Source organism: Agelaius tricolor, unplaced genomic scaffold, assembly GCF_023055355.1.
Source record: "Agelaius tricolor isolate 1412-34295 unplaced genomic scaffold, bAgeTri1.0.p SCAF_1, whole genome shotgun sequence".
In the NCBI taxonomy this organism is placed as follows: Eukaryota; Metazoa; Chordata; class Aves; order Passeriformes; family Icteridae; genus Agelaius; species Agelaius tricolor.
Window position 1 is genome coordinate 108,507,354 of NW_027269261.1, and position 26,585 is coordinate 108,533,938.

Consider the following 26,585-nt stretch of genomic DNA (forward strand, 5'->3'; position numbering starts at 1 on the left):
AGATCTGATTTTCAAAAGTATATTATGAAATAATTATGAGGGACTTGATTTGGCACTATGTTTCCTCTGACTGGCCAGCCATTTTTCTGGATGTACCTTCTCTTTCCTGAGTGGTGCAGAGTGAGTGAGCTGGAAAAAGGGTAGAAGAACGAGTCAGGATAGCATGGCTACAGGAATGGTCATGAGTGATAGCATCTAGCATGTGCTTGAGATTGCTACTATTCAGCTACGCTTGCTGGAGCAAAGCCAAGTAGCTTCCAAAAGCTGCACAAAGCAGCCTGTCAGAGAGTTCCTACCCCAATCCAAACTGATGTGTAAGCCTTTTCTAGCATGTTACTGAATATTATGTGTTGGAGAAGCACATGTGTTGTTCTACTGGTTGTGTCTTCTATAAAGTCTTTGTACCTCTCTCATTTCCCTCTAGGTCTTCTCTGATTTTGGGGGAAGCCTTGGTGGTAAACAGCATGTGCTTAGCCCAATGCGAAAAAAAGGAAAAAAAAGTTTGTTAGAAAAGCTTGGCAACAAACTAATAACATTTGCAGCCATGTGACAGTGTAGAGCTTTGTCCTGATAGCAGCTAGTCTCTTGGGATCTTCATGTATATTCATGATTAAATGCCATTTCCCCTCTGCAGCAGGGCAGTAAAAACCAAGACTACATGGAGCTGGTGGCATTTGCCAGTACAGCTGTCAGCAGGAAGAGGGAAATGGGAGAGGAGCAAAGAGATGCCCCTATATCCTCTCTCTCCAGGAGGATCATAAGCAGGTGGAGCACACAGACATGGCTCTGACAGACTCTAGTCTTGGGCTGTGGTGTGCACCTGTGCATAGAGGAAAAACTTTCCCTAACAGAGGAAACACTGGCATTAATTTTATATAATAGATTATTGGCCTTTAGTTTTGCAGATAATGTTAGGTAACATGACCTATACTTATAGAGATAACAAACATTCTCTAAGTAAAAAGTACTAAGTAGAATTTATCCCCTTAAAATAAGGTCTCATACTGTAGGAGAGTGGGCTGGTTTAATTAATGTCCTACTGCTAAATCACCATAAAGACTGCTTTAACCTATCTTTGTCAACAAGCTGCAGGTTCTTTGAAGCCTGCAAATACAAATTAATCTGGCAGAGGCAAGAACTAAAAACTGTTTGCATTTACACAGAATGAGGAATTGGCTTTGGACAGACAGACCAATTTTTGGAGATTTGTGTTGAATTGATGCATTTTGTTAGCAGAGACAGGTCTAATGGTGTTACAGCTGTTCATTGATGCAAGCTTCTTCCCCTTCTTCTGCTATTAGATTCTTGATAGCTTAAGTACTTTCTCCAATCATACAGTTATTTTTCACAATAACAGTCCACAGTAGAAAATGTCACATGAGTGTTGCAAATTGCTCAGTCTTGTTCCTTATCTCCAGCAGCCAGCTTTGTGATCCTCAACAGTGTACTTTAATCTCTTGGTGCCTGCCTTTTCCTCTGTATTCCAGGGAAAATATCATCCTGCTGATAATGCAGGAAGGTGCTGGACCTCAGAAGAGGACAGGCAGGAGTTCAGAGGCACAGCTGAGACCTGAACCTTCCCCTCCTGTCTCTCAGTTTAGCTTGGATAAACTTAAAAGAAGACTTTATTAAGCAGATGAGGAAGAAACTTTTCGTGAAACTGCAAGCACTGTGCCTCTTCCAAACGAGAGCCCAATGTCACAGCCTTTTTTAGGCAAAGTTTTCACTAAAGAGAACAAATGCTTTGTATTCAGGATCCCAGATGTGCCAGGCTGACAGGGCTATTTTCAGACAATGGCAAGATCTATGAAATGTTTCCATTTATAGTTTCAGGAAGCGTACTCAGCATCTACTCTAAACTAATCTTTTAAATTCCCTCCATAGGGTCTGTAAGTGGGCTCCTTTAGAAAGCAGTTCATCCTGGGTGTATTTGACAACTGTCTGGAGTGGGATGAAATACACCAGCAAATCCCATCCCACCTGCTGAAATTTTGTGCTGTATAACTGAAAAATCACACACATTTTCCACAGAAAATTTATTTATGTGTTTTTCCTGAAAGCATCCTCAAGAATTATGTTTTATGGGAAGGAAGTTTGTATGGAAGAGATTGTGAATGACAAATAATCTCTCAGCTCCTTAGTATTCTGGAGGTTTATTTAACAGGAGTATGTGCATGTTTACCTCAGGCCCTCTGACAGACACTTTCTGATGTATAGTCAGGCAATTCTTCCAATGCAAGACCTGCAGGAAGGGTGTCTCCTGTTAATACAATTCTTGTTTGAATCCAAGATATAAAACACCACATCCCAGGGCTTCCAGGTATCTGACTAATAGCATAGTAGCTGATTGTGGCCAGCTTAGAGCCAGGAGCCAACTTTTTTCTACAATAATCAAAATATTCAAAGTTTAACAGATGGCTGACATAGATGTTTATCTAAAGGGTACATGATCCTGAGGTATAAGGACAGAGTAAAATTGTTTGCTATTAAAGTTATCTAAACTGTGTGCAGTAAACAATTTATTCAATCACACTGAACAATTATCCCTGTTCCCAAATTCTGCATGAGCAGCTCCCTGCTGACACTTTGTTTTGTGTGTTTATTATTTGAAATTGCACAGTGAACAGTTTCTATGAACTGCTTGCAAGTGATTTTTCTGGGACTTGATAGAAGGGCCTGCTATGCTTGCTCTAGCTCTACCTAAATCACATGATTCCCCAAAAAAACCAGGAGAGCTGATATAAAACAGGTTGGATTTCCTAAAGCAGAGCCATGGCACACTTGTCCCTGCCCTGCCAGGACAGCTTGCTAATGGCATTGGGGAATAATGGGCACCTGTCCCAGGGGGTTTGCTCCTTTCTGCAAATAGAGGAATACCAAATATGGAGTCTGACCACATTGCCTAGAACTCAAATAGTTATGGACACATTGCTCTCTGTTAACGTGAGGCAAAATTGGAGGACAAGTTGGAGCCATGCTTTTGCATTGCATCTGTCCCCTCCCTGGGGGACAGCCCATTTTTAGGGGTCCTCACTACAGCAGATTTGGCAGCACTGGGTGAGCTGGCTGTGATTTTTTTGTTCCTTTTTTGGACAACTTCCACGCACAAATAAAGTTCAAAACAATCATGGAGAGATGTCTGCACTAATCCTGAAGTGAATGCATTTCAGCTGCAGCTCTCAACATTGTCTCTGCAGAGATCCCTACAAACTTGTGTGAGTCTGTGTCTGTACAGACCAAAGGAATCACAGATACTGTCAGAGTACAAATGTATGCATACATTTAGGTGTTGGTACAGTGACAATTAATGTTTTGCTACAGCGTTAATCCTTTTTTAGCTGTGCATTTTAATATCTACTGTGGCTGTTTTTGAGAAGCAAAGGCTAGGATTGAACCTTCAGGGTGTTGCATATTTGTATCACTATCAACCATTTTCTAGGAATTTTAGAAATTATTGATAAGGATTTCGAATTTTACATAAAGATATGAAAAATAACTAAATAACAAGTGTTTAACATCTCTGGACAGACAGAACTAAAAAAATAAAATAAAAAAACCTAACATAAAAACTTAAGGAACAATGACAAAGGGGGAGGCTGAACATGAGTCTAAGGAATTACTTTAACAAGTGACAGAGAAAGCATACATGATTTGATAGTGAAGATACTCCACAGTGAGGGGAAAGAAAAGATATTAGCTCAGAAGCACTTTGAAATGGAAAGAGATAACATGTTTAAATTTAATAAACTGTGCACATTGTAAAGGACTGTCAACATGTGTGCTGAGTTAGAGCCTGCCACAACTGCTCCTTGCTACCCTGATCTTTAAGAGTAAAGGCAAACACAGATTTCTTTTTTTAAATATATTTTCTTCTAATTCCAATGAATAAATAAGACCAGTCTTCTGAACAATGTTTATTATAATTCTTCATTCTGTAAAGAAAAAAATCAACTAACAAAACCCTATTATATAGGGCAAAAAGCAGGGAGACAGACTGCAATAAACATACATGTATATGTGATTATTGCTTTTGCATGTAGCTGAAGTACATAGACCACTGTAAAAAGTACTTTTGGAACAAAAATGGCAACCAATATAGTTAACAAAAAGATACTAACAGTTTGTAAAATCAAAACCAATGTAAAAATACTTTATGTAGCAATATTTCCTGTATTTTTTCTATGAGTACTTACTCATTAATTCTTTAAATAATGAACATATTCCCTGTAAGAACACTATATTTTTAAAAAGCTATAATTAACAATAAAATGGAGACCCGGTGATAAATGGAACAGAGTGCTGGATATCTACTGTTTTTAAGAAGCACTTCATTCCCCTCACTAGTGAGATCTGCTTGAAAGTATCATTTGAGAGGTCTCAACTTTTCTGTAAATGAAAACAGGACAGTTTTGCTTCATATTCAAAATAAGTACTCAAGATATTTTCTCTCTTAGTAAAATAGAATAGCTACTGCAACTGGATTCCATAAAAGGTTTCAAGATTTCAGTGTGAGAGAGTGAGATGACCAAAGCACAGCAGCAAGGAATTCCTGCACAAGAGCTGTTCTGTAGGAACTGCTGGTACCCATCCTTGGCTATCCTGGCAGAGGTGAACTGGTTTGCCTGACTTTTGTTATGGATTAAGGTGTTTTTAATTTACCCAGTGTAAGAGAGCACATATGGGAAGATACAGGGTCATATCTGATGTGTTTTAAACTCATCCCAAATCTTACCTGCCAGTATCCCACTCTTGTCCTACAGCTGGACACAGGAAGTCCAAGTGCAGCATTGGGTGTCTGGATTGTCCTGCACTCATCCTAAAACCCACACAGGGAAATATTAAAGAGATATGTGTGCTTCATCCCCACTGAGCCCAGACTCCTGCAGGCTGCTTGGGATCACCCCACAAAATCCCTGCCTGGGGGCAGGAACCTGCTCACCTCCTTTCACAGACCTGAGATGCTTTGATGCTTGCCTGTGAGGGGCATTTTCTGTAGAAGGGGATGGTGCTGCCCACTTCTACACAATTACATGGTTAAAACATTTATCCATTAGATGGGATTTTTGCCTCAGTGTCTTTCTTGGCCTAATGTCCCTTTTACTCCCAGAAAATTATTATATCCCCCAGATTTAGACAAGTTTAGGTGGAGAGTCACTAGTGGATACAATGAAAAGTATGAGATTCACTGCTGAAGTAGTTTATTTATCACCATTAGTTATTTATCACCATTATTTTATTGCAGTTGATTATTTATATGACTTTGATGTCTTAGTTTTTGGTCATCTATCTTTTATCACCATTTGTCTTCAAAACCCCACTCGGGTAGTGAAATAGTCCTGTTCCTACAATACACCACTGATCCCTCAAATTAGGAGCTGCATGCAGTTCAACTGACAACTTAAAAAATATTGCCTGTGAATCCATAGCAGAGGAATAACTGCTATAAAATCCTTCTGCTCTCACAAGGTCACAAGGTTTTGGGAAAGTCCCATCTTTTTTTTTTTTTTTCCCACTCCAGAGCAAGGTTTAACAACATTTGTAGCTTGCAGAAAGATGGTCTGGGTCCAAACCCTTTGCTGGCAGAACCATCTGCCACATGACCCTCTAGGAGGGCATTGCTAGCCATGGTTTGGGACACAACCCCAAAAATCTAGAGCTGAGTGATGACCTGCTTGTGCTGCCTTTCTCCTACACACTCCTGCTGATGAAGCTCCACCTACATGGTTTGATTCATCAGCATGAGGTGGCTTCATTTACATGTCAAGTTCAATACATCTTTTGATTCCCACAGAAGCAGAATTACAGCAAGTAGAAATTGATGGGATAAAAAAGTCTAAAAGAAAGGAAAGTTAATCTGACAATAGACAAACAGAAAGAAAGGTTGTTTTTCCTTACAAGCCCTGAACTTATTATATTTTAATGCATATTAATGTAAATAAGGTAAGCACTTTCAAGAGGATTAACAAATCAGTTTAATATGGTATTTTGTTGTATAGTAAAAAAAAGTCTGTTATGCAGTAACAGCTGGGGAGGAAAAATATGCATTCAATTATTACAGGAATAGAAAGAAAAATATTACTCTGATCTGAATTCAACAAATAGATATTAATTTTTTCCTTTCCTATTTAAATAGTTTTCTTCTATATAAAAAGCTGCAGATTTGTTTCACTTTTAACACATGGTTTGCAATATCAGCTCATATGAGCAACACAATATTGTGTTTTAATACTTCATGTACATTGAGACCAAATATATCTTATATTTATCACTCACAATAAGCAAAATCTGTAGAGCACTTTTTTTCCTGAAAATGTAGCGTCAACATATTATTTAATTACTACAAGCATATGTCTTTTTTGTGGTATGGCAAATCTGTGCAATACCATCCAAGCATGTATTCAGCTTCCCCACTTTAATCCTAGGGGAGCTCATATCTCTATGTGTACAATTTGCTTCGTTGCAAGGAAAATAGTTCCTGAAAACACAGATCCTGGATGGCCCCTCCTCAGCCACAAAGCACAGCCTCTGTTATCACAGGCAGCTGAATAAAATAACCTGTTTCTTTAAAAACTTAAAATTTGCCTTGCATAGTGTATTAGCTACAACAATACACTGGGATGTATCCTCTGGTTATTCCATAGTTTCTGTAGCTGTGAGTGTAGTTGCATGATGGAACCTGTTACCTGTACTTACACCATTAGTAGTTAAAAAAATACTACACAATGAAAGAATTGTAAGGTCAGACCCATGCTCCTTAGTAGGCAAGACTTGTTTTGAAGCTCTAACTACATATTGCTGCACCCAACAAACTAATTTGCCAGAAGTCCAATTTGAAATAAACCTCTCTTGGATAAAATTTGTATGAAATCTTGTTGTCTCTTCCTCTACTCCTCCTCCCCCTCTGTTTTGGACTGTCCTAGGGCACAGTTTCTTACCTTATACAAATTTGAACCCTTCTGCAGGTTGTGAGGGCAATTCCAACATGATGTCCATATAATTACAAAAATTTATAAAAATCAACTCATGAATGACCACATCATCACTCTTACCCATAGCAGCACATACATCTAGACATAACTCCACAGAAGGTTATGAAACTGGTAAAAATGTAAAATGTGAGTACAGGGGAATCACTGAAGGATCAAGAAAAGGACTCACTGATAGCAGCAGGGACTCAAGTATCCACTTGTTTAAACCAATTATGAAGGAATCTGATCATGTCACTAACAGTTATTTCTGAGCTGTAACATGGGCATAAATTGGATGATGCTCAAGTCAGAACTTCATCTGGCTCCAAATGTTTATTAACCTATAAATAATCATAGAATCATAGAATGGTCTGGGTTGGAAGGGACCTTTAAAGGCCATCTTGCCCAATCCCCTTGAATAAGTGAGGATATCTTCAAATAGATCAAGTTGCCCAGAGCTCCATCCAATTTGAATGTTCCCAAGGACCAGGCATCCACCATCTCTCTGGACAGCCTGTTTCAGTGTTTCATCCTACTCATAAATTCCTCCTTATACCTAAATATATCCTTAAATATGTTAATGAATTTAAAGCCATTAGCCCTTGTCCTCTCACAAGAGGCTCTGCTATAAAAAGTCTGTCCTCATCTTTCTTGCAGGCCCCTTTAAGTACTGGAAGGCAGCAGTAAAATGTCACCTGGAGCCTTCTCCAGGCTGAGCAACTCTCAGCCTGGAGAGTTGTCTACCCAACTCTCTAAGGACTGGGTGTTTATGATCTCACAAAACTTGTCTAATTTCACTGTCATCATCCTGAGTATGTCTTCATTTAGGGAGATTATACAGCCCTCCCAAAACACTGGTTTATGAGTTGCATTCCAGAGCATATTTCACTGTATGTTTTAGAAGTACTGTCCAGATTAAAATAAAAACAGAGATAGAGAGAACTTCTGTCTTGCTTCCAGACCTTTTGTGTGTACTTAGATTATTGTAGACATCTATTTTACAGCTGATTTTTCCAGCTCAAATGTTCTGCTAGTCATGTCTCAAACAGATGCTAGAAAACTAGAAACAATTTTTTAAAAATGACTCAAAGCCCAGAAAGCACAGTAGCAACACCTAAACAAGATTAGCTAAGAGTATGTTCAGATATTGACTCAGACATGTCCTGGTAGAGATTTCTGACAGTAACCAATTCCAGCAGAGAAAAGCATCACAGAAGATTGTGTTTGGAAAGTGTGTGACAGAAACCAAAGCATACAACAGTCACAAAAAAGAAAAAAATATCAAAGTATGTCATGAAGCACCCATCATTCCCCAGTATCTTTCTAAGCAGTATGCTACAGCTTAAATACAATACATAAGCTTGACATAGAAACTGGGTAAGTAAGACTCCTTAGTCTTATTTTAAGGTGAAGATGATCAAGCTAATTAACTTCAGTAGGGTCAGAATTTAGTAAAGACAACTTTTCTTTAATAAATAGGTCAAACCAAAATATCCAAGAAAACCAAGAAGAACACTAATAAATTATTTCTATTACACCTAAGTCTAGAATAAGATCTCTTTTATGCATTTAAAATATTTTCATGTTTGTAGACTGTTACACGGATGTACATCCTTACAACATGCTGCCAGCCTCTGGCACTTTGTGCTTTAGTTATCATCTGAACAGGTCATTAAAAGCCATCAGTGAACTGTTTGCATTTTTTCCAATTCCCTTTTGGCCAAGACAAAGTAGCTCTGTGTCTCAGGGACTTCAAGCATTAAACAGTACATACAGAATACACTGCCTGGCTGGGTTATGAGAATGATTTGGGGATTATCACATTGCATTCTGGGGTATTTATGTTTGGCTGGTTTTCCTCTCAGAGGAAGCAACATAAACCTAAAAGCAAAACTTGTACAATCATATCTGCTCTACACTCTAAATGTCCTTCAAACAGGTAGTGTTTCACGTCACTCCTAATAGCTTTTTTATACATACAGCATGATTATCCTTCAAGTGTAAGATTGTATCATCATTTTAAGTCCTCCAGAAACAACTCACAAGGTCTGAACTTATATGTACACCCACACATAGAGAAGTACACAGCGGTCATCCTACCAAACAAGCCAGCAATTTTAAAATATTAAAAATATTATCTACTTCCAGACATATCAAGCAGCAATCCATTCTCATAAAATAGTAATGCTTCTTACTTTTTGATTACTGGCAGGCATCAGGCAGAGCAGCAAGAAGGTGAGTTAGCAAAGACATTTGGACACTTCTCTTCAAAGGCACAGTGACCCCGAGGGTCAGAACGAACTCTCTCCTACTGAAGTGCAATCTGAGGCTCCCTTATGTCATTAAACCACCACAGAATTAGGGAGAGAACATCTTTTGAATCAAGAGTTTCATAGGCACAGAAAAGTGACTCTGGAAGCTAAACAAGAATGTGTCAGTTAAAAATTGCATTTATTGCTGCAGGTGTTCTAGTCTCTTCCTGACAAACATAGTTAAAAGGAATATTATAAAACAAACTCCAGTGGTTTGGCAGTAAATTGATTAACGTTATTTATTGTACATGTCACAAAGGGCGCTGACACTGCAGAACCCCAGGTCCTATAGCATCACATTCCATCAGAAATGCTACACAACCATTTCCCTAAGCTGTATTTGCAGCAGTTACAGCTCTTGTATTTTTCTAATGCCAGCAATGACACTTACATTTGTTTTCACGTATTACCTCTGAAGGACAGTCAGAGAGAAACCAATTACTCATGGGACACAATTTGTTGTTTTGTTTTGTTTGGATTTTTAACAATCTTGCTGTGCATTTCAAAATCTTTCATTTCTTTAAGAAACAAACCCAATGCAATCTTTCCTTGGTCTTTTTTTTCAGCAACAGTTTTCATGTAAATTGAGAGAATGTTCACATGGCAAAAAAAAGAACATTCTAAACCAGTTGCTATATTTTGAAGATGACTTAATTGTTTTCATTGACTATTCGGACTATATTTCATTGTGACAAAATTTTTTGAGGAAAATACAGGAAAATGAAAACTCAGTTGTTTTCATTGACTATTCTGACTATATTTCACTGTGGCAAAATTTTTTGAGGAAAACATAATTACAATGGGCTTGCTTTAAAAAAAAAACAACACACCAACAACAAAACAAAACAAAACAACACGCCACCACAGAGGCCACCACAATTGCAATAAGACCTCATACTGTTATGATTTGTTCTACACCAAAACAAAAGAGATGAAGGAGTATCAACAGAAAGTAAACATATTGCACAGACAGTAAAAATGCAGTCGGGTGGGGAGAACCGACAGGGCTGCGCTCACGGCGCCGCTGCTCCCAGGAGTGACTCGGAGGAGGAGGAGGAGGAGGAGGAAGAGCGCAGCTTTGTCCACTGATCTGTGGGCATAGCTGGGAGTTGTATCCTCACGAGAGCATCCCCACGTTCCCCAATGTCTGGTTCAACATTCGAGGTCCTCTGTCTAGCCGACATCTTTTAGGGTGAGGGGTAAAAAGGGTCTTAGCAGATACTGGATTCTGTTCCTCATGTCTAGTCATCACTTTGATTCGTCAATTTTGTGTTGGCTCGTTGTTTTAGGGGTTTTGGCTAGGTTTGGTGAGGGGCTTCTCCCGTTGCATGCTAACTCCGAGGTCTCCTCCTCTTCACCGTCTGGGTGCCATCCTCCAGGAAGCAGCAGGGTGCACAGACAAAACGGGGAATTCTTAACCATCCACAACAGGTAGTTAATGAAGATGACAGGTGATTACAATAACAAACAGTTAGAACTCCACTCTGGCAGCAACTAGCCCAACCTGTGAACTCTGCAACCTTTTAAAAAAATGGGCAGCTTTTCTACTCATAACAGTTAATGGCACTTGTCAGTCAGATTTGGCTTCACCTGCTTTCGTCTCTCAGCTCCCATTTTCCTGCGGCGGGGCTGTGAGGAGTGGCCGGGGCAGGGTGTCCCTGCCTAGGAGGGAGCGAGGAAGGAGCCGCAGTTGGCGGGCGCGGCGGGCGGGCGGCGGGGGGAGCCCCGCTGCAGGCGGTGCGGGCGCGGCGGCGGCGGCGGCGGCACCGGGGGCGGCTCCGGCAGCGCCACGTGGTAGAAGTTGGGCAGGCGGATGTCGTACCTGAAGCCCTGGCCCACGTGCACCCTGTCGTTCAGCGCGTACAGCTTCTCGGCGATGTCGCTCCCGATCAGAATGGAGAAGAGGCGGGAGATGAAGCGGTGCTTAGCGAACAGCAGGTAGAGCTTCTTTCTCCTCCAGGCCACGTAGCGACAGTCTGTCTCTGCTGTGAGCGTTACCTGGAGAAGAGAGAATTGAACAGCCAGGTGACAAGGTGCTGCTGCTGCTGCCCTTGCTCAGAAGGCACCCCCCTCTCCCAGCAGAACCTGTCTACTGCAATTTAGAGCCTTTTAACCGAGCCAGAGAGCTCTGGGAGGTATCTTAGAGGCCTCTTCCAATCTCATTATTCTGTGATTCTGTGTGGGAGGGGTAAGTTATTGTATGCAAAAGACAAATGAGAAAGGTGACTGGCTATGGACTAAGTGATCACATCTAGTTAACCTCAGTGACAATATGCCTGTGCCCATATGGCATGCCTTGTTCAGTGCCACATGGATGCCCTGGTTCAGCCCTGCACTCCCTGCTCCACTCTTGGCAGCCTCAGCTGAAAAGGCAGGTCTAAAGAAAGCTCTCAACAAATGCCATTTGTTCTCGTGACAGCAGACATCAGATCCAACAGGGACAGGAGCCAGCGCGTCAGGCGAGTGACAGCAGCGCAGGGGCACCGCAGCTGACACCGTGTCCTGTGCTGTCACCCGTGCCAAGCTGTGTGCCAGGCACGTCCTCCCCTGGCTCATCTCCCACTGGGAAACCTCTACAGCACCAGCTTCTTCCCACCCTGAGGAAACCTGGCTTCTCAGGGCTGAATATCAGCACAGCAGAGAATGCAAACAGAGCCTACCTCCCAGATTAACCTCCCATATTAGCTTTAAGAAAACCCCTGTTTGTTGTAACAAGGCACAAACAGCAAAACCAGTCCAGTGGATAAAGAGGACTTCCCAAACTAATGGGATGCCCCTTGTTTGCATAGTATCCCAAAGGAAACCCACAACTGAACAAATTCATTTCTAAATCAAACAGTCCTTGAACACTTTCCAGTAGCACTAAAAAAAAATGAAAAAAGGAAGGAAACCCCTTAACTTTTACCTGGAAAATTCCCTCTTCTGTGGGCCTCAGTGAATCCCATTCAGGAGAGTCCAGAAATTGAAGAGGAAAAATATAATGCAGAAACTCCCCATCAACTGTCACTCTGATCCTACCAAGATAAGATGTGTTAATTTGTTAGCACTACCTGTGCACCAGCAATGACTACCACAAGAATGTGCTGTTTCAACTGTTTGAGGAATTTAAATATAGCTTTGAAAGCATGAAAAAGCAATCAATGGCCAATTATAATTATCCTAATTATATTTTTGAACCCAACTTGCTCAGGCCAGTTGAAAGACAATACAAGACAATCATGCAACTGAAAGGGAAATCTTTCCAGGCCTTTTTCAAAACCCATTATTCTCTCTGTGGTAGGTGTGTGCAGTGATGCACAAGCTTTGCCATTAAAAGGCCACCATGCACTGCAGAAGTGAAAGACCAATGCCCATAACAGCATTTATCTGCTTCTCCTGAAAACCATGGGATTTACTTCTAGTTTTGGCAAATACTCATTTTAGAGAGAACAAAGTGGCAAAAACTGGGAGTGGGAAGCAGGAGTGCTCCATGGCATGTGTTAGGTAGGCCTCTCTCCATGCTCAACAGGAATTACATGGCCACAGGACTATGTCTGGAGCCAGAAGAACAGCCTGGCATTATGGGATCTCTGTGTGAATGCTGTGGCCTTCTGAAAATGCCAAAGAAAAACTTCTTTACTTGCTACTTTTTAAATAACAAATAAATAGGAAGGCACACAAGCAGCCCTGCACCACATGGTGAAGGGCAGCAGGAACTCTGGCTGGGCATGTAGAAGGATGGATACCTCTCCTTTGGTAAGACTAAAAGCAACTTCCATGAGGTACTTCCTAGAGAGCTCCCAAGAACTCTGTGAACCAGGGTGTCACTAAGGAAAACTGCCCACAATCCATATGGTTCACTGCAGGTAGTCCTAAATCAGCTGAGTGTCGAGCTGCCCACAGGATCCATGTGTCCATGGAGCAAAAAGCACCCACCCACCAAGTGTCCCATCAAGGACCCCCCGTGTCCATCACCTCTGGGTGTCCAACCTATTCTCGGGGTGGTCTGGGACTGCCCCCTGCTTTGCATACAGTACAAAAGCTGATGTTCCCCTCCAGGACAGCATCAGCAAGGCTGCCAGAAGGCTCTCCAGGAAGCAGGGAGTACAAGCAGGTGGATTTACTGCTTCAGGGTCTAACACTGGCCACAGTATACAGTAACTGTAGACCCAGGTCTGCAAGTCTTGACAAGGCTCAGCTACATCCTCTTGTAATGAAAGGGCACTTTTAAGTCTTTTTCTCTTCCTTATTGATACCCTTCTCCCACCCCTTTGAAAGCAATCAAACACAATCTATATCAAAGTCAAGATCTCTATTAAACAGTTTATCTCAGTTTTGTAACTAACTTTTTGTCCCATTTCAGATGATACTAGTAAAGAAAAATAGGACAGATGCTGTGCTCATCAGCTAGGCAGTAGACAGAGAGCAAGCCATAACCTGAACACTGAAAATCCACATTTATTCCCTTAATCTGCCTAACCTGTTAAATGATATGATACAGCAGCCTGAAAAAATTCTTTTCTTTATGATATTTCAGGTTCTGTGCTCAGTGTTTTTATGCTAGTACTATCCTAGACAAGTGTATTTAACCTATTAATATTTATATTATTTGTATTAATATTTAATTTATTGTACTGAAAAATAAACAAACAATACACAAACCAGGCTTTTTCCTTTTTTTCTTTCATTTTCAATAAGGAGAGGAAAATAAAGGTATTTGCAGAGAGCCTGAACAAAGCAATACCAACCTGCCTGACACAAGCAAGGACAGTTTGTCAATAGGTGTTTTGCCCTGCATGGCATAACAATGCTCCTTCTCCAGGGTAACCACTTCTGCATCACAGCACAAGACAATCTTCCTGTACACAGTCAAGGAAATTCCCAGAGGCTGGAAGAGAGCACTGTAGAGTTCCTGGAATTCCCTGTCAAAGGCAACACTCCGGACTTGGTAGGTAACGTAAACGAACTGGACAAAGCAAATAGCAAACAGTACAAAATTCCAGGAGAATATATCAGCAGCACACACATCCAGCCAAGCCCAGACAGAAGAGCAGAGAAAGCCCAGTCCAAGCAAGCTGAAGACGTAGAGGAGCCCAAAGAATCCACTTCCACCCATGAAGCCCACGACAAAGAAAATACTGGCTAGGTGGTAGATAGATCCCTCTGCCTCTTGCTTCCAGCTGGTACACGTAGGATGTGCATATATCAGACTTTCCCAAAAACTTGCATTTTCTCCCATGGCTGGAATAATTTTTTGATTCAGCTGAATCTTGAAATCTTTTATTTATGAGACGCAACTAGTTTTGGTTTTCCTTTGGTTTTCCATTCTTGCAAACTGTGCTTGGTGATCACATAACATCAGGGTCTCTTGGTAGTAAAGCTGCACTTAGGATTTCCAGCAACGAAGCAGCTAATGTTCTCAGCATTGTCTCTCATCAGCTCATGCATTGTGTTGACTTTGGTCATGTCATCTGTAGCTTCCTCTGATCTGGACAAGTGAAGAAGAGATGAATTACTTATAAAATTATTTTCATCAATTAAATTTTATCAAAGTTTTAGTGCCTAAACCACAGACTGCATTAAGATCCAATTACCCTTGAAGCTCTGTGATTCCAGGATCAAACTTTAATATTCACTCAGCTGAAGATCATGTTTTCTGTATCTGTGATCTGAGTAGCAACTACTGAACTGCCACTGAATCCAAGTAAAGCTGTGTGTTGCATTCACAGCATCTTGTGACAAGCCTTTGTACAGCCTCACTGCTGACAAGGATTTGTTGGTCCAGACCCTGCTCCCTGAGAGCCTTTTAAATGTCCTACCCAGCTCTTTAACAAGAAGAGACAGTGAACTCTTCTTCCTTGTTCACCTTCTCCATCTCCCTCTGGATTTCGGTCAAATCATTCTCATTAATGGGTTGAGCATTCTCTCAACTCTCTGCTCTCTGTTCCTGGGGACAGCAAACTCCATCCCCAAACACCACAGCAAGGGAAACCCAAGTGTCACAGGGTCTTTTCTACTCCAAGGATAACAGGTAAAAAACCCTGTCATATATAGGGAAGATGACAAGGCTTAAAGGCATCCTGATACAGATTATGCTATTAGAACAGAAAGCAAGTAGTCCTGCAAAATATGACTCAAGGGACATTTACAAAGCAATTTTACAACATTCAAAGTTCTACATCATAGAATTTCATGCCATGGGCCACATATTTTTATCATTCAACACTCTAAAATGTGAAACATGGTATTCATTTTCATATGGTGATGTATTCCTAAGAGTTTTCAAAGGAAAAAACAGAACCAAGAAGCATGAAAGAAACTCCAAGATAAATCTAAAAACAAAAAATCAAAACTAGCTTTCCATATCTGTCTTTTAAAATAAAAATACGTACCTCAATGCGAGATTATACATGGTAGAAAGTGGAAAAACAGAATATATTAGTGGTGTAATCAGTATTGAAACCTTCCAAAGCCTTACTGTCTGGTTCTTTTCCTGGTAGAATGGCAAGGAAACTAAGAACTATCTTGTTATCAAAATTATCAGATTCTCTAGAATATCAAAGTAGTTTAGGTTTTTTTTCCCCTCACAAGAGCCACAGAAGTCAATACTCTAAAAGCCCTGCTCTTGCAGTGAGGCATCCAACATCATTCATCAGCGCTTTCAGTGGTGCTTCTTTTACAGTGACAGGTCTAAGAAATTAATAAAGAAAATTTGTATCGTATTTCCTGGCCACCACAGCATTACTTCTTTGAATTTTATTCAAACCCCAACATTAATTCTATGATTGAATAACACTGGTGCCAAACAAAGACATAAAATCCCACACAACTGAGCAGCAGAGCTCAGAAGAACATGTTAGGAGGAGACTCTCCCTCTCTGGGAGTGGTGATAGGAAAGTCACTGGCCCATAAAAGTACCACAGCTAAAGAGCACAGAATCTCTCCAAATTACAATGCTCAAAATCCTCCTGCAGCCTAAGAACCAGTATTACAAGAATAAGGTAGTTTACAACTAAAACTTTTGCCATTTGTTTCTTTACCCAAATACTCTCCTCTGGTACAGGATTCCCCTCAGATGTAGGACTTATCCCTTGGAGACTGGGAGATGGAAGCTGCATCACTTATAAAGAAGTTACCTGGGTATGGTAAGGTCATGAGGAATTTTAAGTGGTGCTTCTGTGATCAAGGGGTAAGATTTTTGAGTTAAAAGAAAAAAAACTGGAGCATGCAGTTCCCAGACCTTGTGTTCTGAATACACTCAGCATTTCCATTAAACAGTCAGAAAGCAGTGGCAGAAGTTTTTTGTTTGACTGATTGTTTGTTTAAAACAGAATCACTGATAATAGTAATTTTGGATTATTGCTAATACTTCTACTCTCCTGCCAACATTTTGCTCTAAGCAGTTTTACTGAAGACCCTAATTTCTAAAAGAAAACAGTAAAAATCAGTGTTTTGAAGGGAACCATGACTGAGGAGATACACTGGAAACTGCATGTATGCCACAAACAAAACCACGGTGGAGCAGTAATTTGCTTTACATTACCAACATCTTTTCATCATGTAATGTCACATATTACAATAATTTGACACAACACAGTAGTAATTTCACAGAATGTATGCACAATTCTTAATTCACTTAATTTTTAAAATTCAAAAATTCGCACAATTTTTAATTCACTTATTGCTTTCTCAGTCTGCCCACACTACAGCTCACAGCATTTCTGTGAAGCATTTATTCATGACAAGATGGGCCAAAATAACTTGGAAAGAACAGTGTACTACTAGGACATGGATATAGGCTCATCACACACAAAAACAAAGTCCTGAGAAAACTGTTCTGCATTTGTTCCTCTTCAGAATTGGACCTATCTTCCAAAACCACTGTGTGGAAAATTCCCACTTATTCAATTAGTTCTACACAATGAGAACTTTTACTGTGCTGCAGCATCTCCCAGACTGGAGAGGGCCTCTCTCCTTCCAGGCAAGAGGAAGGGCAAAGGAGGGAGGCCAGTGCCAGTCCAGAGCACAGCCTTACCAACACAACCCTTTCCTGAGCTACACAAGGTGTGCAGGAAAAACCAAACCCTCTGGAAATACTGACAAAACCCACTCCTAAATGGGACTCATTTCTCAGAGCTATGGTGAAGAGCAGGCATGCTTGCAGGCAGAAAGAGAGGATGCAGCTCTTCTCAAATAAGAAATTATTCTAATGTTTGGGAGCTAAAAATCATTGGCAGTTGTAAATAGAGCAGGGACAATAACAGATATAAGTTTAGTAAAATTTCCGGTTTAGTAAAATTTCCGGTTTTGAAGGGTATTTAGTGCTAGATGAAGCCTTTCACATTTTTCTTTATAGTTCCTGCAACTCTTGAAGGTTTCAGAACAGACACGCTAATTAAGCCATTCATCTACTGCAAGTGAGGTTGTGGGGGAGAAAAATCCCCCAAACCAAAAAACCAAGCAGCTGTGATACCAACGGAGTCATCCTCCACAGCAGATAACAGCACCATTTGTAAACACCTGGAGGGGACATTGTCCTGTCACTGAGGTGCTTTGGCCTTCTGCTTTGTTGGATGTCCTGCTTCGATTGCCCTGGCTGTGCTGAACAGCTCTTGCTACAAATTCATCTGATGGTGATGATCCAGCAAGCAGGAAAGTGCATTTAAAACACGTGCCTTGGCTGCTAAAGCTGAAGAACTGTGTCATCCCAAGCAAGCACTGAGCACTCTCTGCTCCATGCCCTGCCCATGGAGAAGGAGCAGCATGCACAGCACACTCCCTGCCGTGGGGCTGCCACAATCACAGTGACACACATTGACATCTGCAGGCTGCCATGAGCTTCATGCACCATGACTCCTCCCAGCTTGGGAAGGAGATGTGCCCTGCCAACACAGCCTGAATTACTGACATGCTTCAGAGTGTCCTGCCCCACCACATCCCACCTTCTCCAGCAGGAGCAGATGAAGTGATGCGAAAAATCAGCGCAGGCTAGAGATGTGAGCAATATACACTGGCATGGACTTCTTTAAAACAAGCAGCAGTGCTGAGAGGACTTTGTTGCCATCAGAAAGTGTTGAAATCACAGAGTTTGCTGGAGTTTCAAAGCAGAAAATGAAGTATTTCACTCATATGCTACCAAATAAATACCTGCTGGCAACTTAAAATTTCATATCAACAGTACACTGAACCAGTCAAAACAGAAAGAATTTGCATTGTACAAATGCACATTACAACCTTCCCCCTCCTCAAATGGGTGTTTCCCCCTACACTGCAGTGTTCACACAAAGAATTACCTATTATGTACCTTTTGAATTTGCTTGAGAACCATGTACTTTACCCCATTTTTGTCACTGATGATTCAAATTCAACTCTGAGAAGCTCTGAGTGTTAGTTACTGTGTCTGGATCACAATAATTCCTGCAAAAAAGAAACCCTAAAAGCCCTGAGGCCACCAGCAGTTTTCTCATTGGTCTTTTTTTAATTAAGTCAAAAGTAAAGCTATTCAGAGTTTGAATAGTCCATTCTTCAGTTGCCTTATGCCAAGTGAAAGAAAGCCCTCAGCACTTTCACACTGTACATGTGGACAGGCCATAGAGCTGTACATGCTAATCATGTAATCAGCCTGGGTGAATTGTTTGCTACAGGTTTGGAAGCAAAAGGAAAGATTTTCCTTTACAGCATATGCACTTCTTAGCACAAAATGAGATAATGATGGATTTAGCACACTCCAGTGTGTATGTTTATATGAGCTAGGAGTCATAGCCTGGCTCGACACTCCAGCAAGTCCACCAGGGGCAAGGCAGTCCCTCCAGCCAGGGAGGGTCCTCCTGGCCTGGACACCCCCACTTCCACAGGGATGAGCTCCAGGCACCCTCTCTAAGCTCACAAATTACATCTGGTTTAACATCATTTAGATTATAAAAAGAAACTGCTCCTTAATTTCATCAAGTAGTTTCACATGCAGAGTAAAGGCATATGGCAGTTGAGATACCCCTTCCTTCCACTGCCCCTAATCCCTGGAATCCCCTCTGTGGCTCCTGCTGACACCTGTCACTCCCAATCCCTGTTTATGCTGCATACTTTTCCCAAGCTACTTTCCTTCTGCAGTGGGGCTAGACACCCCAGGGACCAAGAGAGCCAAACTCTCATTGCTTTGCAGCACCTGACTGGGGGCACAGACGAGCTCTGCACCTACAGAGAGCCATGGCTGCATGCCTCCAGGCAAGCATGGGCAGGTACACCAGCTATTTTCAGTGACACAGTGTCCCTGGACACACTTCAGGCTGAGAACGTGCATGCAGCAATAAGGGCAGCAACTAACAACACAAGCTACATTACCTTAAACTTCTTGAGACTGTATCCTAGAGAAAGCTGTCATACAATACTGGAAAACACAAGGTTTCACCAACAAAATGCAGCCTGCAGGAAGGTGGAAGGAAGGTGAGGAAGAAAAGGACTGCCCAATCTAAAAAACAATGGTATCAAGATAATCAGTCACTACAAAAGTCACTAGATATATTCAACTTTCAAAGACACACAAGCATACATAGCAAAGGTAATTAATTAGTAGGATGGCCCTAAAGATTTCCTTTGCTAGGAATTAAAGAAGTTAAAATGCTGTCTGGTTCCTAAAATAAGTCTGGGTATACTATTATTTAAAAAAAAAATATTTACTACGATTATATTTTTTATGCTACAGGAAATCACATTAGATTATTGCAACAGTGTCTCCTTGACTTTTGAATTAATCTTGAATTACTTGATATAAAAAAGTTGTATATACCTAGAAAGTTTTGGAGCTGGTCTTCCCAGAGAAATCCAGAAGCCTATCTCAGATACCAACTAAGAGCTACTTTAGACAACAGAGAACACTGAAGACAGGTATAGCTCTGAAATTATTCCTCCTGTAGACATTACAGGTGAAATCTTCATCTGTGTGGAGCCAGCATCCCTTCCTGTGAATGGTTTTCAAATAAATGGATGTGAATGCTTTACCCTGGAGCCTGTCTGCAACCTGAGCAACCAAGCCTCAGGACCCCACTCCCTGGGTGAGCATCCTCATGAGTAGGAGCCTGAAAGAGAGATGTGGGACTCAAGGAGGCTCTTCAAGATGCAGTTTATTCCATACAAGAGGTTACAGCAGTCCAGGGTCATGGGTGACAGAGCCTGTGCCTACAGCTCTCAGCTCCAGCTGCAGACAGGCCTGGAGACCCTTAGTTTAAGCTACAAATGCATTATATACTTTTCTTTGCTGAGCATCTGAATACAGAAGAACCAATCTATACCCTAACTTTTATCTATAGCCTATCATAACTACTAGATTGCCATATTCATGTTACTATTCTCCAATCACTAAAAGTTAGTACATTATAGTTAAAGCTAGAAGTCGTTTTTCAGTTTTCTTGCAGTGGAAAATTTTGAGACCTTTTTTCTACTTGCAACATCGGCAGGCTTGTTTGCCTGTGCTCTCTCCTTGGTAAAAAATTATTCTGTTTGAGGTGGGTTTATCCTTTGCTCTAAATCATAAAAACCCCTTCTAACTAACATGCCCTTTGCCTCCTTGGTTATCCAGTAAGACTGGCTCAGCAATTCTTTTCTTCTACATCAAAACTTGCTTTCATTTCTATTCCTTCTTCCGATTCTACATTCAAAAAACTTTCTGCCAAGCATAAATCTGTGAGACTTTCTTGTCAAACTTTCATCCTTCCCAACATTCATGGCAGAGTGAAGAGGGACTGCAGGGCAGTTCTGTGTCCCTCCTGCACAACATCACAGCTGCAACAAGAAGGGCAGCAAGTGACCTACCCACAGTCAAAATGAGTCACTGGAGCAGGCTCAAGGGACGAGAGAAGATGGATTAGCACTCCCTGGCTGAGGCAGGCATCCCGTGTCCCATTGATGTCCCATCACTGCCTCACCCACTGGATCAGGGCTCTGACAGAGGCCGTCACATGGAAGGTGAAGTGCCTCAGGCCTTAGCAGTCAGACCACACTCTGCCCAGTCCTTCCAGGCTGCCTGGGCTGCAATTCCCAAACTGAACCCACCACGCCCAGATCATTCCTGTGATGTGATAGCCCCCCAGACAGTAATCCTTCCTTCTGGGGATGCCCAGGGCAGCAAAACAGGCAGCTGGGGCATGTGCAGCCAGCAGTGGTGCTTCACCGCCTTCAGGGCAGCTCTGAGACACAACCAGCAGCCAAGCAGGACTTCCCAGGTCTCAGAATCTCTGCTGCTCACAGTGACTCTGAGATACCTACAAGCCTCTTTTTCCAGCCCAGCAGTCAAAGAAGGAGTCAGGATTCTTCTGTTCTCATTCTCAAGGTTGTTTATCATTTCTTATCTATGACATTCTTTCTCTGACTCGCTGCAGGTTTGTCTGGCAGGCCGCTTCAGAGGCAGTGTTATCTTTTTATACTAAAAACTATGTCTACACTATTTACAATAACCTTCCAATACCTATCACCTATGTTAGACAGTGAGTTTCTGCTCTAAACCAATCTAAAAATGCCAACATCACCCAGAAGATGTAGGCTAGGAAGAAGAAGTAAAAAGGACAAGGCATGCCCAAATTCCTCCATCTTGGGACCCCAAGCCCCCATTCTAAAAACCTCAAAAATTGATTTTTCACCCCATGACAAACTAACTATTATTCTACTTACATTTTCTTGACTTGTAATTCTTTATATAAAGGTTGGTAATTGTTTTTTCCAAGGGCTAAATCAAAGGCACAGGGGTCTTGGGCTCTGTGCCAAGGTCTCTGAGCCCCCCAGACTGGGGCTCAAGCCCTCCAGGGCAGCCAGAGGAATTTCCTGGGTTCTGACACCCAGGGCCAAAGCCCTGCTCTGGTCAGGCAGAATTTAGGCTACCATGCTTGAGGTTGTTCAACCAAGCAGCCCCTTCAGCCAGCTGCTGCCCAGCCCTGGAGACACCCCAATGCCAGCTCTACACTGAGGTCAACACTCCACACAAAGACCCCACCAAATGGCACCAGGCCAGTGACTGCTTGTCCTCCTCACCAAGCTGGGCCTGTCTCCCATCTCCCTGCTGCAGCAGATGCAGAGCTGCTGTCTCCAAAGCACAGCTCTTCAACAGGAGATGTTTAATGGGACTTTCCAGTCACTGAGCTTGTTTGGGTGCAGCTGGGAAAGCCTGATTCTGCCTACAATTTGCTTCAAATCCTACTAATCATTCTAGGAAGTGGAAAAAAGCTGGGCAGGGGGAGGCCTTGAGAGAAGAAGAAACCCCACAATAATAGAGAAAGAACAGCTTGAGGCTCATTAGGAGCACTGCATACAGTGAAGCTGGTACTATTTAATCTTTAATTATTTAAAGACCAGCTAACTATACACAACTTCCAGTAGTTCAACAATTCCTCATTTATCACTGTAAAATACACAATGCAACCCTCTGTGGTTCAAAAGCTAATGTTGAAGATGCTGTCTATTTTATCATCTAGACAGTAGCTGAAATGAAAAAAAATACATATTTCTTTCAATTTCTTTAATTCTTTCAGAATTAATGAACCATAAGTAGATGTGGTATTCCCACCAAATTAAGAAGTATAATCCCCTCTCTCACTTTTTAAAGTTCTTTTGCTCCTAGAAACATGAATACAGAATGGTAGTCAGACATTTTTTTTAAGATCAACAACACTTGAATAAATTTGAGCAAGGCTCTTGAATATTGAATGGCATTACCAAAAAACAATTGAAGTTGTCTGTTTTCTTGTGTTTTAGAATAAAGCACGAAAGAAAGTACAAGTCCAAGCTTCTCTCCAGTTCAACTTTTAAATTAGTAGTGGAGAGAGCAGGCACAAAGCACATTTCACAAGTGCTTTAAAAGTGGGTTAATGAACTGCAGCTGAACTCTGCGGAATTCCACTCAAATGAGTTTGTGTGGTGCACTAGTGCCTTTCACTGGGAATGTATTCCCATGAAACCAACCCCCTGACATGAACTTCATTTCCCAAAGAAGAGGCTTGGTTCACCACACCATACCTGCAGGTACAACTGGCTTACAGAGATGTGCCATGAGCCACGAGCCCAAACACATAAACACATAAACACAGGGTGTCTGTCATCATCTGGAGACTCTGACCAGAGCTCTTCTTTGCAAAGTAGGGGAACACACTCAAAGGACAAAATAAAATCTCCTCTCTGAAGAACCCACACACTTAATAAAAAGACAAAGGTAGCTTCAGTTAATGCTTTTCTTGAAACCTTAATAAACTATCTGTTCTCAACTTGTGTCATAAGAGCTTTAAGATATCTGTGAAGGCCAAGTTTGTGTCAGGAACCACAATTGGCCACAGTTACCATTTTCTTCTGTTTCACTAGAGGACTTGCAGTGTACTTACTATTTTGCAGGCAAGGCATTTCTTTAAACCTTGACATTTTAAGCTACTTTATTATTTGGCACCACACAGAACTTTGTGGAAAGCCTGTACAGGACCAGTTCTGCAGAAGTGGAAGCAATCCCTTGTTTTGCTGTGGTCAATGAAGACTTTTAAACTTGTATGTGTACAATCATATTCCCATCAAACAACAAAGTTAGCAAGAAGCCCTAGTTCTGGAACTTGGGTTTCATCAATGGCATTTCTGTAACACTATCAGGTAGTCTGTGATTCAGTATTACAAGAGATCTGCTACATAAAATATTTGCCCATAAAGTGATTGACCGTCTAAATGTACACAAAGATTTGTAGAACAGATGAAGAAAATGTGATAAAATATTAGAGTTTGGAAGAATATGTTTGGCAAAAACAAATTGTAGTTTGGGGAAAGGAAGTTCTTTGTGTCGCTCGTTCTACCTTCAGAAAGAGCAACTGCAAATGCGATTTCAGGGTTCATCTGCTCTTACCATTATTTGATGGAGAGAGAGAAGTATCAAATAACGCCAGCCTACGAGGCAAACCCCCAGCCGCAGGAAGAAATCCCCGGATCCCGAGGTGGTTTTGTGGCAAGTGGAGATACTCCCCGAGCCAGCTCTTCTGTCAATGAGCGGCAGCACCCGGGCAGAATCAGAAACCCCGCTGTCCTACGGGACAAACCCTGACCTCAGACACACAGCGGAGGGTCCCGCTCCACACCGAGCCCTGGCGAGGGGCAGCGCTGGGCAGCGTGCCGCGCTCCGCTCCACAGGGGACACAGCTCTGCAACTTCCAGCCAGGGCTGGCTCGGGAGCTCCGGTTACCCCCGCCGGGCACGCAGGGAGGGAGGGCTTCCCTCCCGGGACAGTGACCCCTGGTAACCCTGCTCAGGACGCCGCCGAATCCCCGGGGCGGGCAGCCCTCCCGGCACCGCCGCTCCGCCGCCGTCCCTGCCCCGGCGCGGCCGTCCCGGAGCGCGGCGGTGCCGGAGGCGCGTCCCCGGCCCCGCTCGGCCCCGGGCAGCGCGGGCGGCGCTCCGAGCGCTGCCGGGCTGGACAGCGCCGGCGGGGGGCGGGCGGAGGCAGCGCCGAGGCTTCTGCCCGCCCCGGCTCGGTCCGGCTCGGCCCCCGCCCTGCCCGCGCCCCTTACCTGCCCCGCGCCCCGGAAAAGTTTCCGGACAGCCCGGACGGGACGGGCTCGGGCTGCCGCTCGTCGCCGCCGGCGGCCCCGAGTCCCGCGGCGGGCACGGAGCCGTGGCTGTGACTAAAATAGGCAGAGGAGCCGCGGGAGCTGCGGGCGGCGCCAGCGGGGCCGGCACCGAGCGGCTGCAGCGCGCAGGCGCCTCCGCCGGGCCCGGGGCTGAGGGCGCGGGGCAGCCCCGGGAGAGCACTGGGAGAGCCTCGGGAGAGCCTCGGGAGAGCTCCGGGAGAGCCTCGGGAGAGCCCCGGGGAGCGGGGCCGGGCCGGGGCAGCCGCGGCGGCGGCAGCTGCCGCCCGTCCCGCACACCCTCTCCTGAGGCGGCGGCCGCGCTCCCCGGCCCGGCCCCGCTCCCCGGGGCTCCCGCGCCGCCGATGGCACCGAAGCCGTCGGGGCGGGTACGGGAGAGGCCGGGGCAGCCGGAGGCGGGGAGCCCTCGGGGACGGCCGAACCCTGAACCTGGGCACCCTAAAACCCGCTGCGGGCGCAGCCCAGGTGCCGGGATGGACGGGCAGGAAAACCTGTCTGGGATTAAACTGTCTGCAACTGGGGTTTGGAATAAAGGAAATTAGAATTCTCTTCTCTTTCACCTACTCACCCCAGCAAGGTGTTTCTTCAGAAGGGAGAAGGACGCCTTCAGGGTCGCCTTCATCAGCAGGCTGGCGCACCGTTCATGCCCGGTTTTCATTTACTTCGTTTCGGAGGAAGCAAATGCCTCCCCAGGCCCACAGAGGTGTCACCGCATGAACCTTTGAGCGAGCTAGCTACGCGCTTGTTCTGGTCACTACTTTGTGTCTCGGGGAGAGAGAGTTTATTGACGGGGGAGGAGGAGGAGGCAGATTTACAAGTTGTTAAGACAGAAAAACCCACAGCCTATTAAATGCGCAATTCCTGTTACTACAGGAGCTATTTGTCAGGAACTGGAGCATAAGCAATAACGTGTTCTGCGTAGCAGGAGTGCAGAAGCCCGGGTGTGTGGCCAGCTCTGAGGTCCCAGGGCAGGCTGGCACGCTCGTCCTGCAGCAGGGTGAACTAGGGCAGGGCACTGGGGGCACCTTCTCCAGAAGTTAAAGGACAGAGCAACCTGTCCTGCTCTGGGTAAAGGGATCAACACTTCTGAGAACTTGCTTTCCCAAAGGTTTTTGTTTTTTTTTTTTATTTTCAAAGATTTTTTTTAGCTCCATGTTTGCCAGGGAAGAAGATGCATACATTTTGGAATAACTGAGTCTCTTAAAACTTGAGAAAGCAACGAACCAGAGCACTTTAAGCTATCCTGAGTTACATATTCAAATCTTCATTATCTATCTGATAGCAGAACTTATTTTTCTATTTATTATTTTTGAGGAAAAAAACTATTTTTATATATCTATTAGAGTATGTATTAAGGTTCTTGTAGTTAATGAAACATTTAAAGGGGTTTGCAGTGTAGCTCCAATACTTACCTTCCAGGCATGCTTTTTCACAACTAGTTTATGCTATTTCACAACTAGTTTAATTTTAGCAGTATAAGCTGAGAGACTTCTATACTGGCAAAACTGAGGCAATACTGATTCGTTTTCTTCCCCCTTTTTGTTCTTTATACTTGGGTCGAGTTGAAAGCAGTTATTTAGATTTATACCCAGTTGCATTAGGCATAAATTTGATTATTATATTTACTCTTCACTGGAATGCTAACAAAGGGATGAGAAAATACACAATAAAAGAAGAATCCTAAAGTGTTTTATTCGAGCTATGTATCTACTGAGATTACATTATTCCAA

General features: G+C 43.0%; 1 protein-coding gene across 4 annotated transcripts; it reads right to left on the reverse strand.

The window, feature by feature from the left end:
- Positions 1-9,402: 9,402 nt before the first annotated feature.
- On the reverse strand, positions 9,403-25,779 carry POPDC3 (popeye domain cAMP effector 3). Of its 4 annotated transcripts, none has more exons than XM_071446631.1 (5): positions 24,778-24,947; positions 19,598-19,724; positions 14,008-14,747; positions 12,186-12,294; positions 9,403-11,278 (listed from the first exon to the last, which is right to left on the reverse strand). In XM_071446631.1, the coding sequence occupies exons 3-5, from the start codon at positions 14,496-14,498 to the stop codon at positions 10,943-10,945; spliced, it is 936 nt and encodes a 311-aa protein (XP_071302732.1). In that variant the 5' UTR covers positions 14,499-14,747; positions 19,598-19,724; positions 24,778-24,947; the 3' UTR covers positions 9,403-10,942. The 4 variants fall into 4 exon arrangements, with proteins under 4 accessions (XP_071302732.1, XP_071302749.1, XP_071302741.1 ...); XM_071446648.1 differs by lacking the exon at positions 19,598-19,724 and adding an exon at positions 24,120-24,296; XM_071446640.1 differs by lacking the exons at positions 19,598-19,724; positions 24,778-24,947 and adding an exon at positions 25,424-25,779.
- Positions 25,780-26,585: the final 806 nt, after the last annotated feature.

What these genes read in the sequence shown, in the direction of transcription:
- POPDC3 (XM_071446640.1), bottom strand. Translation starts at nt 14,498, where the DNA reads ATGGGAGAAAATGCAAGTTTTTGGGAAAGTCTGATATATGCACATCCT. An exon ending in TCCTTGCTTGTGTCAGGCAG is followed by an intron (nt 12,295 to 14,007) that starts GTTGGTATTGCT and finishes TTATCTTGGTAG; the next exon opens with GATCAGAGTGACAGTTGATG. An exon ending in CAGAAGAGGGAATTTTCCAG is followed by an intron (nt 11,279 to 12,185) that starts GTAAAAGTTAAG and finishes TCTCTTCTCCAG; the next exon opens with GTAACGCTCACAGCAGAGAC.